This window comes from Phascolarctos cinereus, unplaced genomic scaffold (genome assembly GCF_003287225.1).
Source record: "Phascolarctos cinereus isolate Bilbo 61053 unplaced genomic scaffold, phaCin_HiC Scaffold_726;HRSCAF=1367, whole genome shotgun sequence".
NCBI lineage: Eukaryota > Metazoa > Chordata > Mammalia > Diprotodontia > Phascolarctidae > Phascolarctos > Phascolarctos cinereus.
Window position 1 is genome coordinate 364,165,076 of NW_027556098.1, and position 12,816 is coordinate 364,177,891.

Below are 12,816 nucleotides of genomic sequence, written 5' to 3' on the forward strand. Positions count from 1 at the left end.
TGGGGCCCAAGTTTTTTCCCGTTTTGAGGGAGGAGGCAGCCTCTGGTCTAAGGGGGGAAGGAGAGGAGGGACACATAGCTCACCTGGCCCCCTCCTTCTCCCCCCCCCCGGGGAGACAGGGACTTACACTGGGGGGGAGAAGGGGGGGAAGGAAGCCAGTGAAAGAAAACCAACAGAAGAATCCCATAAAGAAATCTAGCAGCAATGGGCACAGTGTTATCTGGCAGATGAAATCCATAGAGCCAGATTTCTTTCCCACACAATGAAGCACACCTAACTCTACTTCGTATCTGCAGGGAAGTTGATTCTGTCCTCAGGCTTCCTGGCCCCAACTCTCCTGGGGGCTGTGGCAAGAGGGGACTGGTCATTGAAGGTGGGGCTAATGGAAGGAAGCCAGAGGCCACATTAGGAATTGGTAAATAGGGGAATGGGAGCCCAGGAGCTGGGTTCCTGCAGGAGGGAGTAGGGCCAGGAAAGGGAGAAATTGGAGTCCTGAAGAAGCCCAGAAAAGGCTGGATGTGGAAATGAATAATTATAATCCTAGCTATATGTCTTCTCTACAAATGGAAGCTCATTTGAGGAAGGAAGGAGGAGAATGACTCTAATTCCACCCCCACCCCACCCTGCCTTGGGCTCTCTGCCAGTGCCAGAGATGCCATGTGTCTGTGGGCGGTGTTATGGGGGGTGTGTGTGTGTGTATGTGTGTGTGTGGCGTGTGGAAGTGTGTGTGGGAGTGCAGGTGTGTTCATGGGAAGTGTGTGATGAGTTTCTATGCTCCCAGCAATTAACCACTGGGGGGGGGGGATGGTTTCAAGAGAACATATCAGAAATGGTTCTGGGTTCCCAGGGCCTCTACTCCTCCCCCTCCATCCAATAGAATCCCATTGTCCCTGAGGACCCTGGTTACAGTCTTGGGTCTGTGGGTCATTACCTGTATGGCCTCAGGCAAATCCTATCTGTCCAGGTGTGTTTCTTCATCAGTAAAATCTTGGGGTAGGATCAGCCCTCTAAGGTCCCTTCTACCCATATACCTTTGATCCTATATGTGTGTGAGGAGTGTGCCTGGGTAGGGGTGGGGGAGTGGTTGGGATGTAGTTCGTGTGTGTGTGTGTGTGTGTGTGTGTGTGTGTGTGTGTGTGTGTGTGAGAGAGAGAGAGAGAGAGAGAGAGAGAGAGAGAGAGAGAGAGAGAGAGAGAGAAGAGAAAGAGAGAGCAGATAGGAAGAATATGGTGTATGAATGTCTGTATGTGTGTATGTACATGCCTATATATGAGAATGATGTTTGGTACATTTATGTGGCTGGATGTGTGGTTTGTGTGTAGGTATATGCATGTGTGGAAAGAATGTGAACTATGTGTATGGTAGAACACATACATAATGTGGTATGTGTATACATGTATGTATGTGTGTATGTATGTGTGTATATGCAGTATGAGGGGTATATATGTACCATATAGGGAGGGAAATTCTGTATTGTGTATGTTGAGGTTTGTGGGAGTATGTGAGAAAATGACATTTTTGGGAAAAAGAACTTAATTTGAAATCAGGGGGCCTGAGTTAATAACTGTGTGACCCTGAGCAAGTCACTTAACCACTCAGTGTCTCAGTTTCTTTCCTTTTTTTTTTTTTAAGGCAATTGGGGTTAAGTGACTTGCCCAGAGTCATACAGCTAGGAAGTATTATGTGTCTGAGGCTGAATTTGAACTCAGGTCTTCCTGACTCCAATGCTGATGCTCTATCCACTTGGCCACCTAGCTGCTTCTCAGTTTCTTTATCTATAAAATGAGACAGTTGGATTCTATGGCCTCTTCAGATCCCTTCCAGTTTACCCAGAACATTCTTAACTGCCTTTAACATCAATTCATTGGTTCACGTGTGCATGTCTGCATTCATTTATTCAACATGCATTTATTAAGGGTCTAGTGTGTGCCAGGCACTGGGGTTACAAACACAACAATTAAAAACAGCCCTTTCCAGGGACAGGTAGGTGGCGCAGTAGATAGAGCACCGGCCCTGCATTCAGGAGGACCTGAGTTCAAATCTGGCCTCAGACACTTACTAGCTGTGTGAACCTGGGCAAGTCATTTTACCTCTCTTTGGTGTAGTTTTCCAAATCTGTAAAATGGAGATCATAATAATGCCTATCTTACAGGGTTATTGTGAGGTTCAAATTAAATAATATTTGTAGAGCACTTATGGTGCCTGGCACATAGTGTACTCTATATAAATGCTAACTATTGTTATTATTATTATTATTATTGTTAAAGTAAATACAGAATATATACAAAATAAATATCAGATGATATGGGGGAGGGGTGTCCTTGACAGCTGGAGATATTGGGAAGGCCTCATGGAGAAGGTGGGACTTGAATTAACTGTTGAAGGAAGAGGTAGAATTAAGGCATGAGAGATAGTCTGCAAAGGCACAGAGGTGGAAGATAGGCTGTTCCTTACAAGGAGGAAGCATGATCCTGTGGAATGAATGCTGAGTTTGGAACCTTCAGACCCAAGTTCAAATCCAGCCTCTGTCACTCACTCGCTACCTGTGTGACCTTGGGCCATTTATTTAATCTCTCTGGGCTGCAGCTTCATCTGTAAATTGTCAAGCTCTTCCAGCTCTAATCTGCGGCCCTACTTAGGCTACTCTGGCTGGAACTTCAGAGTGTGCAAAGGGGGAGTATCGTGCAGTAAGCGTGCTCTGAAGAGCTTTCGATGCCAAATCAAAGATTTCCTCTTTTCTTTTGGAGGCAGCACATAATGATCAAAGCAAAGAAGTGAAGTGGTCAGGTCTGGGGATATCTGTTGGGTAGTTGTGTGGAGGGTGGATCGGAGAAGAGAGAGGCTGAGGCCAGGGAGGCCCATGAGGGGGCTTTCAGTAGGCCAGGCGAGAGGGGCTGAGGGCCAGAACCAGCTAGGATGGGGATCCTCAGGGTGGGTATGAGGGCCAAAGGGTAAAAAGAACATAAATGTATGGCTGGAATGGAGAGGCTACAGCCCAGCTCCCTCAGACTGGATGAGATAATACAGGTTTGTCAACCTTAACACACTTTATAAATGTGCGCTGTAGCTATTAGGTTATTATTTACTGTTGTGATTATTTTTACTTTCTGTCTTTCCAGGCTGGAGAGCTCCCTGAGGGCAGATACTGGGCTGGATGGCTCTCTACTCTCCTTTTACCTGCAGCTCCAACTCAGCAGTAGACAGTAGTAATATCTTGATTGATTGCTGGCTTTCTTCAGCCCCTAAAACCTTCCTCTGTGCCCTGCTGTCCACAAATCCCTTTTATACAGGCTGGGCAACCCTGCCCTGGATCAGAGGTCATCTTTTGTAGTGTGCTCAATAGGGTAATAATAATAAATTCCACTTCATAATTGGGATATTCTCACAACAGCCCTATGAGGTTGATGAAGATCTTGTTCTCATTTAAGATGCGAGGAAGCCAAGGCTCCAGAGAGGGTGACTGGTGCAGAGTCCTTTTGTTCATTTCTAGGCATTTTAGGAAGGGCATCGTCAAGCTGAAATATGGTCAAAGGATGATGAGACCATACCCTAACAAGACAAGTTGAAGGAACTGGGAATTTTTAGCCTGGAGAAAAGAAGGCTTGGGGAGGGGGAAGGAGGGAGGATGTTAGCTCTTTAAATATTTGAAGGTCAGTCCTATGGCAGAGGGATCAGAATTTCTCTCCTTGGCTCTTGAGGGGCCTGGAACCAATAGATAGATAGACATCGTAGAGAGGCAGATTTTGGAGATTCCTAACCATTAGAGCTATCCCAGAATGGAATTAACTGCTTGGATTCAACAGTAAATCAAAGGCTTAGACCAGGGGTAGGGAGCCTGAGGCCTGGAGGCCACATGTGGCCTTCTAGGTCCTTGGGTGCGGCCTTTTGACTGAGTCCAAGTTTTACAGAACAAATCCTTGTATTAAGCGGCCATATGTGGCCTCGAGGATGCAGGTTCCCCACCTCTGGTTTAGACCCTGTAGGGATACCCTGTATTTATTGAACAAACATTTATTAAGCGCCTACTAGGTACAGATACTGTGCTGGGTGTACACAGAAAAGGATCTGGGATTTTACCAGCTCAGGTAATTCCAGGTGTGGGAATGCCTTCTACCAGCTGATAACAAGCCATTTATGGCTGCAGTGCGACTGAGGAATTGCCTGAGGCGTGTGGAGGCTGGAATGGCTTACCCAGGATGGCAAAGCTAGCCAGTCAAAAGAGGCAAAACTTGAACCTTCCTGAATCCAAGCTCAGTGCTCTTGTTTTTTGTAGCAGCTGCTTCTGCGTGCTGGGGATTCCAATGGACCTGGGCATCCCATGGGGAGGGGAGAGGAGGGATAGAACATGTAAGAACAGATGGGGTACAATACCAGGTAATAGGAGGAGGGAAAGAACAATAGTAACTGGGGAGATGGGGAAAGCTTCAGAGAAGAGGTGGCTCCTGAATTGAGCCTTGAGGGAAGATGAAAGAAATCCTGTGCCGGAGTTGAAGTGAGTGCATAGTAAGCATGGAAGATAGCAGCTACTCTAATTTGACTGTCAGTCAGTAAACATTTGTTAGGCACCTACTATGTGCCAGGCACTGTGCAAGTGCTGGGGATACAAATAACAAACATGAAAGACAGTCCCTGCTCTCTAGGAGCTTACAATCGAATGTGGGAAGTCTGCACACAAGAGAAAGCTGAAAAGTGGGCTGGGCTATCCTGGGCCCCCTCCTTAAATGAGTTAGTGGCTTTTAGATGAGATGGAGGGTGGGGGGAGAGTGATGTAAGATAGGACTGGGAAGGTCAACTGGAAGCAGAATGTGGAAGGCCTTAAATAGGAGGCTGAATTTGTAATTTGTCCTAGAAATAATAGGGAGCCATTCAATTTGGAACTATGCCCAAAGGGCTATAAAACTGTGTAGTCTTTGATCTAGCAATACTATTAGAGTCTGTATTCCAAAAAGATCATGAAAAAGGGAAAAGGACCCACATGTATAAAAATATTTATAGCAGCTCTTTCTGTGGTGGCAAAGAATTGGAAATTGAGGGCATGCCCACCATTGGGGAATGGCTGAACAAGTTGTGGTATGTGAATGTAATGGAATACTATTGTTCTATAAGAAATGATGAGCAGGTAGACTTCAGAAAACCCTGGACTTACATGAACTGATGCTGAGTGAAGTGAACAGAACCAGGAGAACAATGTACACAGTAACAGCAGCATTGTGTGATGGTCAACTATGATAGACTTAGCTCTCCTCAGCAATAAAATGATTTAAGACAACTCCAAAAGACTCATGATGGAAAATGCTATCCATATCCAGAGAAAGAACTATGGAGTCTGAGTGCAGATTGAAGCATACTGTTTTCACTTTTTTTGTTTTTTCTTTCTCATGGTTTTTCCCTTTTGTTCTGACTTTTCTTTCACAACATGACTAATGTGGGAATACATTTAACATGATTGTACATGTGTAACCTGTATCAGATTGCTTGCAGTCTTGGGGAGGGAGAAGGGAGAGATAAAGAAAAATTTAGAACTCAAAATCTTCTAAAAATGAATGCTGAAAACTATATTTACCTGTAATTGGAAAAAATTATAGGGAGCCATTGAAGATTTTTGAGGAAGGGAGGGATGTAGTTCAGATCTGTGTTATAGAAAGATTATTTTGGCAGGTGTATGGAGGGTAGATTGGAAAGGAGAGACACTGAGGTAGGGAGGCCAGTTGTAGGGAGGCTGTTTCGAAAAAGGAAATGATGAAGGCCCTTGAGTTACAGGGAATGAGGTACAAGATGGTTTTGAAGTGGAATTGACAGGATTTGGCCGATGATTGGTTAGGGGAGGTAGAGAATGGCGGGGCTCTTTGAGGTAATGAAGCTGCTTGATTTGGGGGGTGCTGGTGCTTACAGCTGAAATAAAGACATAATTTAAGGTAGAGGGTCAAAGATCTAGATGGGACATCAGAGGTCATATAATCCAACTCCCCATTTTACAGATGAGGAAACTGAGGCTCACAGGGAAGTGACTTGCCCGAGGTCACACAGGCTTTTATCAGTGGCAGAATTTGAACCCAGAGCCAGGGCTCTTTCTACTTTACTATACCTCCAGGTTTTGGGTTTGACTTTTCACCAGAAGGAGGGATGACCCCCTTCTGGGGATTCCTGTTCAGATATGAGTTGGGCTAGCACCAGGAGACCTCTGTGGGTCTACAACTTTCTAAACTAGTGACCTTTGGGTAAGCCCTTTCTTCTTTCTGGGCTTCACTGCCTTTTTTTGTAAAACAAACCAAAACAGAACCCAAAGGAATGGAGTAAATGAGTTCTAAGCTCCCTTCCAACTCGAATATCCTGGGATTCTCTGACCTGGTTTAAATTCCATCTCTGTCATTCACTAGCTGTATGACCTTGGACATGTCCTTTGCCCTTTCTGGGCCTCAGTTTCCTCTTTTGTAAAAATGAGAGTTACTGTAGAGGATCCTTCTAAGTCTAAGTCCCCTTTCTTGTAAAATACTAGGGTCCCCCCCCCTTTTTTGGCCATAGGGGTGAACTGAGGGTACTCCAATCTGTCTCCCCCTCTGCTTCTGGGCATCCACTCCTGGGGGCTGGGAGGTTGGTGTCTGGACTGGCCTGGAGCGCCGAAGGGGACGAGGGGGCGGGAACCGGTGGTGCAGTGGCGGCCAGCCCGCCCCTCCCCCCGCCCCAGAGTCGCCGCCCTCCCTCCCTTCGGAGCTGGCGCAGTTTCAGTCTCCAGTCCTCGCCAAAGCCTGGACGGAGGCGGAGCGGCTCCAACAGGCAAGGGCGGCCGGAGAGCCTAGGGGGACGGGGGGGCTCGGGATCCCCTCGGCCGCCGCCATGGTTGTGTTTATGGGCCGGCACCTCCCCTCGCTCCTCGGGCTCTTTAAGAAAAGGGGTGAGTGGGGAGCAGGCTGCGTGGGGTGGGGTGAGCACTGAGTGGACTGGGTCCTCTAGCATCCCTGCCCCGCCCTGGGGAGCTCCAAGCGCTTGTACGAGCTCCAAGTTGATGGATCTCTCTGGAATTCCTACCCTTCCCATAGAAAGTGTAGGATCCCCTGAGCATTTGAATGGGGGTGGGGCTGTACAAAGCAGACAGGGTCTTTTAGCATCCTTGTCCCTCTCAGTGAGCCTGGGGGTCTCCAAAGGGGAGGTGAGGTGCCCCTCTGATTGTAACCCCTGGGGCAGAATCTGGAAATAGTGGCCAGAAGGGCAGGAGAAGGTGACTTGATTAGATGACGAGGGGATGTGGGGCCCACTGGCTTTCTCCCCCACTCCCCATTTTCTATAGGTGAAAACAGGAGGGACAGAGTTTTTCCCCTTCCTCCTGCATCAAGCCAGGGAGGGTTTCCTTTGTCCGGACACCGCCCTGTTGGGGGGCGGGGTGGGTGTGGGTTTGCAGATTGAGCTGTATGGGATTGTATCTATCTGTGTGTGATTATGTATGGGAATATGTATGTGTGTGTGTATGTTCAGGCACATCTGGGCATGGAAGGAGAGGAGCTGGGGAGTAGGAAACAGACTAGTCACTCTACCCCTCCCCCCAAGAAATCTTCTAACCCTCTGCCCTGCCCACCTCAGTATCCCCAAGGCTTCCCTGTCTGATCTCTGCCTGTTGGCCGTCCAGGGTTTATCTCCAGTTGCCAGTCCATTTTCTACAGGGTACCTGTCTGCAGGCGGGGGTCTTGGGTTTGGGTTCTGGTTCTCCCCTGAATTGGTTTTCCTAGCTTTGAGCAACAAGCCTTTGCAGGGTCTGAAGCTCAGATTTTAGGCCTCTGGGAAAAGGGGAGGGCTAACTTTGGTTGAATTTGAGTTAGGGAGGCAGGTGAAGTCCCTGAATTCTCAAAAAGATGTTTGGGGAGCTGGTGCAAAGAAAGAGCCCTGACTATAGAGTCAGGATGCCTGGGTTCTAATCCTGCCACTAACTTCTTCCTGTATGACCTTGGGAAAGGCCTTTCCCCTCTTTGGGCCTCAGTTTCTTCCTTAACTGTCAGGGTGGATAGGATTTGGCTTGGGATTAGAAAGACCTGGGTTCAAATCCTGCTACTTGACATGGTTGAAAGGATTTGGTGTCAGAGGACCTGGGTTTGAATCTCAGCTCTTTAACTTACCTATGTGACCCTGGGCAAAATAATTCTCCTCTCTAGGCTTCAGGTTCATCTTTTGTAAGATGAGAAAATTGCGTTAATTGATCTGTACCATCCCATTTATAATGCTATGACCTTGTGACCCTGGGCAAGTAACTTACCCTCTCTCTGTGTTCCTTATTGTCGTAGATATCATCTGTGATAAAGTTGTTTGAGGGAAGGTTAGGGGGTGATAGAAGGGAGGGAGTACTCATGTTACTCACGTCTGGGTCTCAGGTACCATCTTACCTGGTGACTCAGTGAGAATTGTGGGAAGCAGAATGGAGAACCTAGAGCTCCCCCTTACAGTTAAGGTGAGGTGGGGTGTGTGATATGAGTAAACTTCAAAAAAGTCTTGGAGAGTCAGGGTGGGAGCAGAGAAGCTATGAATCTCTACCTTTCCTTTGGAGAGTGTGGGAGTCTCTGAGCATTTTGATGGGGGTAGGTAGGGTTGTCCTAAATAGACCAGTCCTTTAGTATCCTTGTCCCTCCCAGTGAGCTTGGGGATCTCCAAGCACTTCAAATAGAGGGGTGGTCATCAGTGTCCTGCTTAGTGACCAGGTCTTCTTCCACAGGTTCAGAGGGGATCAGGTTCTTACATGGTAGCAGGGAGAGGGTGGTGGGGGGAACTCTTCCTCTTTAAATAGTCCTTTGTAAGGTTTAGCTAAAGTCATATGACCCATCTGCCCCTTGCTGCTTATGTTGTATATTCTATTTAAAGGGGCAGAGGCCACTTCCCTTGACCAAGTGGATTGTGTCAGCATTCGGCAGGCCCCTCCACCCCTCTTAGAGGAGGAGTCTGTGATAGGATGCCTTGTAAGGGAGGTAGCCTCACATCTGAGGCTTCTTGAGCCCAGGAGAGAGTGACAGTCTGGGTTGGGGTAAAGGAAAGTGGGGTTCCCAGCCCCCTCCCCAATAGCCATCTCCTTTCCTGCCCTCCTTTGCCACATAGGTTAATGAAGGACTGAAAGGAAACATTTAACAAGCTCCTGCTGTGTGTAGGGCTCTTTATGGAGCACCGTACTCCCAGTACCATGGAGATCACAGTCTAGTGGTGGTTAGGGCACAAATGAATACAGTTAGTTTAACGATCCACAGTATTACATGACTAAGTGCATTAGAGAAAGACAGCATAGAGTAGTAGAGAGCCATTCTCACACTTAGAAAGACCTGGGTCCGAGTGTGATGTATTGGCTGTGGAGACTGGGCAGGTCACTGAACCTTCCAGCAGCTCAGGCAACTCTCTGAGATTCTAAATGGTAGAGAAGGTGCCCACCTGAATTGGGAGAGGACATTCCTCATCAGGACTCCCCTCTACTAATGAGGTCACAGGTGTTTTTTTCTTAATGGAACTAGAAAGATACAAAACAAAGTGCAGTATGACACCTGAGGGGCCAGGCATCTTGGAGGCATTGGCACTTGCATTGGGTTGTGGAAGGAAGGAAACAGGCATTTATTAAGCACTTAATGTGTACCAGGAACTGTGCTTGCTCATCTGATCTTCACAACGACCCTTTGAGGTGGATACTTTTATTATCCTCATTTTACAGTTGAGGAAACTGAGGCAGATGGGTTAAGTAACTTGTCCAGGGTCACACAGCTAGTGTCTTAGGCTGAATTTGAATTCAGGTTGTCTTGATATCTGACTCCAAGTCCAGAGCTCGATCCACTGGGTCGCCTAAAGATAGGGAAGAATTTACTACTCCCGTTAGAATGGAAGCTCCAGGGGCAGCTAGGTGGCGCAGTGGATAGAGCACCAGCCCTGAAGTCAGGAGGACCTGAGTTCAAATGCAGCCTCAGACCAAACACTTGACATTTACTAGCTGTGTGACCCTGGGCAAGTCACTTAACCTCAATTGCCTAAAAAAACCCAACTAATTTAGAATGTAAGCTCCATGACAGCAGGAATCATTTGTCCTTTTCTTTCCTAACTTTAGCCTTAGCCTAGTGCCTGGCATGTACTAAGTGCTTAATAAATGTTTCCTTCCTTCTTTCCTTCCTGACTTCCTTAATAACTTAATAAATGTTTGTTGCCTGACTACCTGTCCTTTGGGAGGGAGGATATTCTAGGCCTAGGGAATAACAGGAGCAAAGTAGGGTGACAGAGGTGGAGGACAGAATCACAGATGCTTGGCCGTCCAGCAGAAAGGGAGCTTGGGAGAGACCCTTGGCAGAGGCCAACATGCAGACTTAAGGTAGTCTTTTCAGTCCTCCCTAGGAAGCCCCTGTTCCCTCCCTCAATCCACATACATGTAGGTGCTCCTGGGTGAGGGCAGGGAAGGGGAGGAAGCTTCTTTGTCAAAGGAGAGCTATGGAGGGGAACACTGAGATGAGACTAGAAAGGTAGAGGGGTAGCAGGTGTGGAAGGAAGCTGGCGCTCTGCAGCTTCCCCTGGAGCAGCTCTCTGTTCTGCTCCTGGCTGGAGGGGAGGCCTGGATCTGCCTGGGGACCAGTCAGGCAGTTAGGCAGCATTTATTAAGGGCTGCCTATGTTTGAGGCACTGTGCTAATCAGATGGAGATGCAAAGAAAGGCAAAAGATAGTCCCTGCTCTTTGCACCCAGTGAGGAGGGGTGGGGGGAGTTGTGTGCCCTCATGACTCAGCTTTCCACTTTACCACCTGGAGTCTAAGGACCCTCGTTCAAATTCCTGCTTTGCTACTTCTTACCCACACATCCTTAGGTAAGTCACTTAACACTTCTCTGTGCCTCATTTTCCTTGCCTGTAAAAAAAAGAGAGAAAACGGAGATATTCTATTTTAGAAATTGACCAGCCAGTGAGAGGAAGCGTCATCACACACTGCAAAGAAGTGATTTCTAGCTAGAGGATCTGGGTCTGAGTCCAGCCTCTGCCACTTGTCCTCTCCTTGGGCTTCAGTTTCCTCATCTGCAAAATGAGGGGAGTTGTACTAGATGACCGCTGAGGTCTCTCGCAGTTCAAGACCTCTGATCCTATGACCTCCTCTCCCCTTGTCCCCAGGCTCAAGCAAAGCAGACAACAAGCAGCCATCGTCGGATGACCATCAGGACAACGTCTTCTTTCCCAGCAGCCGCCCTCCTCACCTGGAGGAGCTGCACTTTCAGGCTCAAGAAGGACTTCGATCCCTGCAGCACCAAGGTACCAGACCCCCCCCCGATTCTCCCTCTGGGCTCTGAACCCCCTGTGCTCTCATGGCCCCATGCAGCTGAGTCTTTTCTTCTATCACAACCCCCTGGGTCACCAATGTTTAGCCTAGAAGGGAAGGAGACACCAATTCAGTCTTATGTGATAAGTGCGTGAGAAAGCTACTAAAGAAAGTGTGATGGAAAATCTGAGGGAGAGGCTCCTGGGAGGAGGTGGCATTTGAGTTGGACTGCAGAGGATGGCTAGGGGATGTGGCAGGATGTGGCCCATGTCCAAGGCCAGTTCCTCTGGACCTGTAAAAATGGGCAAGTTGGGGGGCAGCTAGGTGGCGCAGTGGATAGAGTGCTAGCCCTGGATTCAGGAGGACCTGAGTTCAAATGCGGCCTCAGACACATAACACTTATTAGCTGTGTCACCCTGGGCAAGTCGCTTAACCCCATTGCCTAGCCAAAACAAAACAAAACAAAACAAAACAAATGAGCAAGTTGGATCTCTCCGGCCTCTTCCATTCTAAGTTCTGTGGTCCCCTGGCTTTTTTTTGGGGGGGGGGAGGGGGACATCCCGGGGCAGGAGGCCCTGATGGTAGGATGGGAGGATGTTAGGGCTGCTACATCCTTTTGTCCACCTCAGATCAAAAGGTCCCTGAATTAAAGGCTGGAGTTTTGGATAGTTCTTCTTTTCCTGTCTTTCAGAAAAACAGAAACAGAACAAGGACTGCTGGGACCATGGAGACAGTCAGAGCCTCAAGGTGAGGGGGGAGAGGGAAGGGGTAGCCAGCCTGGCCTGGATTCCCTCCGTTCTCCCCAAACCTCCGCAGGGTCGCTCAGGGGCCAGGCCTTAGGGAGGAGCGGCTGGTCAGAATCAGAGATCCTGCGCTCACATTTAAACTCTGCTGTGGATCACCTGGGTCACCTTGGGCGAGTTTCTTCCTCCCTCTGGTCCTCTTTCCTAATCTTCAGAATAAAGGAGTGGAACTAACTTAGGTTCATTCTGGCCGCAACTGCTGTGAATCCTGAAGAAGCAGCGAGCTGCGGTGGGTCCTGATTCTGTTCTCTCTGCCCCCACAGTCATCCCAGATGGGCACCGAGGATGACAACGTTTCCTTCTGCAGCCAAAGCACCGCGTCTACCATGGAGAGCACAGCCACTGAGGATGCCCTGTCCGTCCGTTCGGAGATGATCCAGCGCAAAGGTGCCTGTCTGGGGATGGGCATGGGTCCCACCATCTGCCCCCTGTCTGTGTGTGATGGCATTTTCATCAACCCTTTCATGCCTCCATTAATTCCCTCACTCGCAGGTTCCACCTTCCGACCGCATGACTCCTTCCCCTCAAAACCGGGGAAATCAGGCCGGCGAAGGCGTGAAAGGCGGAGCACCGTGCTGGGGCTCCCACAGCATGTCCAGAAGGAGCTGGGTGAGCCATTGCTGGGTGGGCTGGGGAGGGCTGGGGGATGATGGAGGCTAGGGGGAAAAGGAAAGTGTGGCTCTTCTCTTTAGAATCTTTTAGGGTTTACAGAGTGCTTATTACAGGAGCCTTATGAAAGAGTTCAGGCTGGCGTTAGCTTTTAGAGGTGAG

At 48.5% G+C, this 12,816-nt stretch overlaps 1 protein-coding gene across 3 annotated transcripts in view; it reads left to right on the forward strand.

Annotated features, from left to right (window-relative positions):
- Positions 1-12,816, forward strand: part of NHSL3 (NHS like 3) — a 43,252-nt gene that overhangs the window by 23,755 nt on the left and 6,681 nt on the right. For 2 of the 3 annotated variants that reach the window (XM_020983484.2, XM_020983485.2), the window contains exons 2-5: positions 11,098-11,235; positions 11,934-11,989; positions 12,309-12,432; positions 12,538-12,654. In XM_020983484.2, the coding sequence (XP_020839143.1) occupies positions 11,098-11,235; positions 11,934-11,989; positions 12,309-12,432; positions 12,538-12,654 (435 nt within the window). Of the gene's footprint in view, positions 1-6,733; positions 6,893-11,097; positions 11,236-11,933; positions 11,990-12,308; positions 12,433-12,537; positions 12,655-12,816 lie in introns of those variants that run through there. The other variant, XM_020983486.2, reaches the window with a different exon arrangement.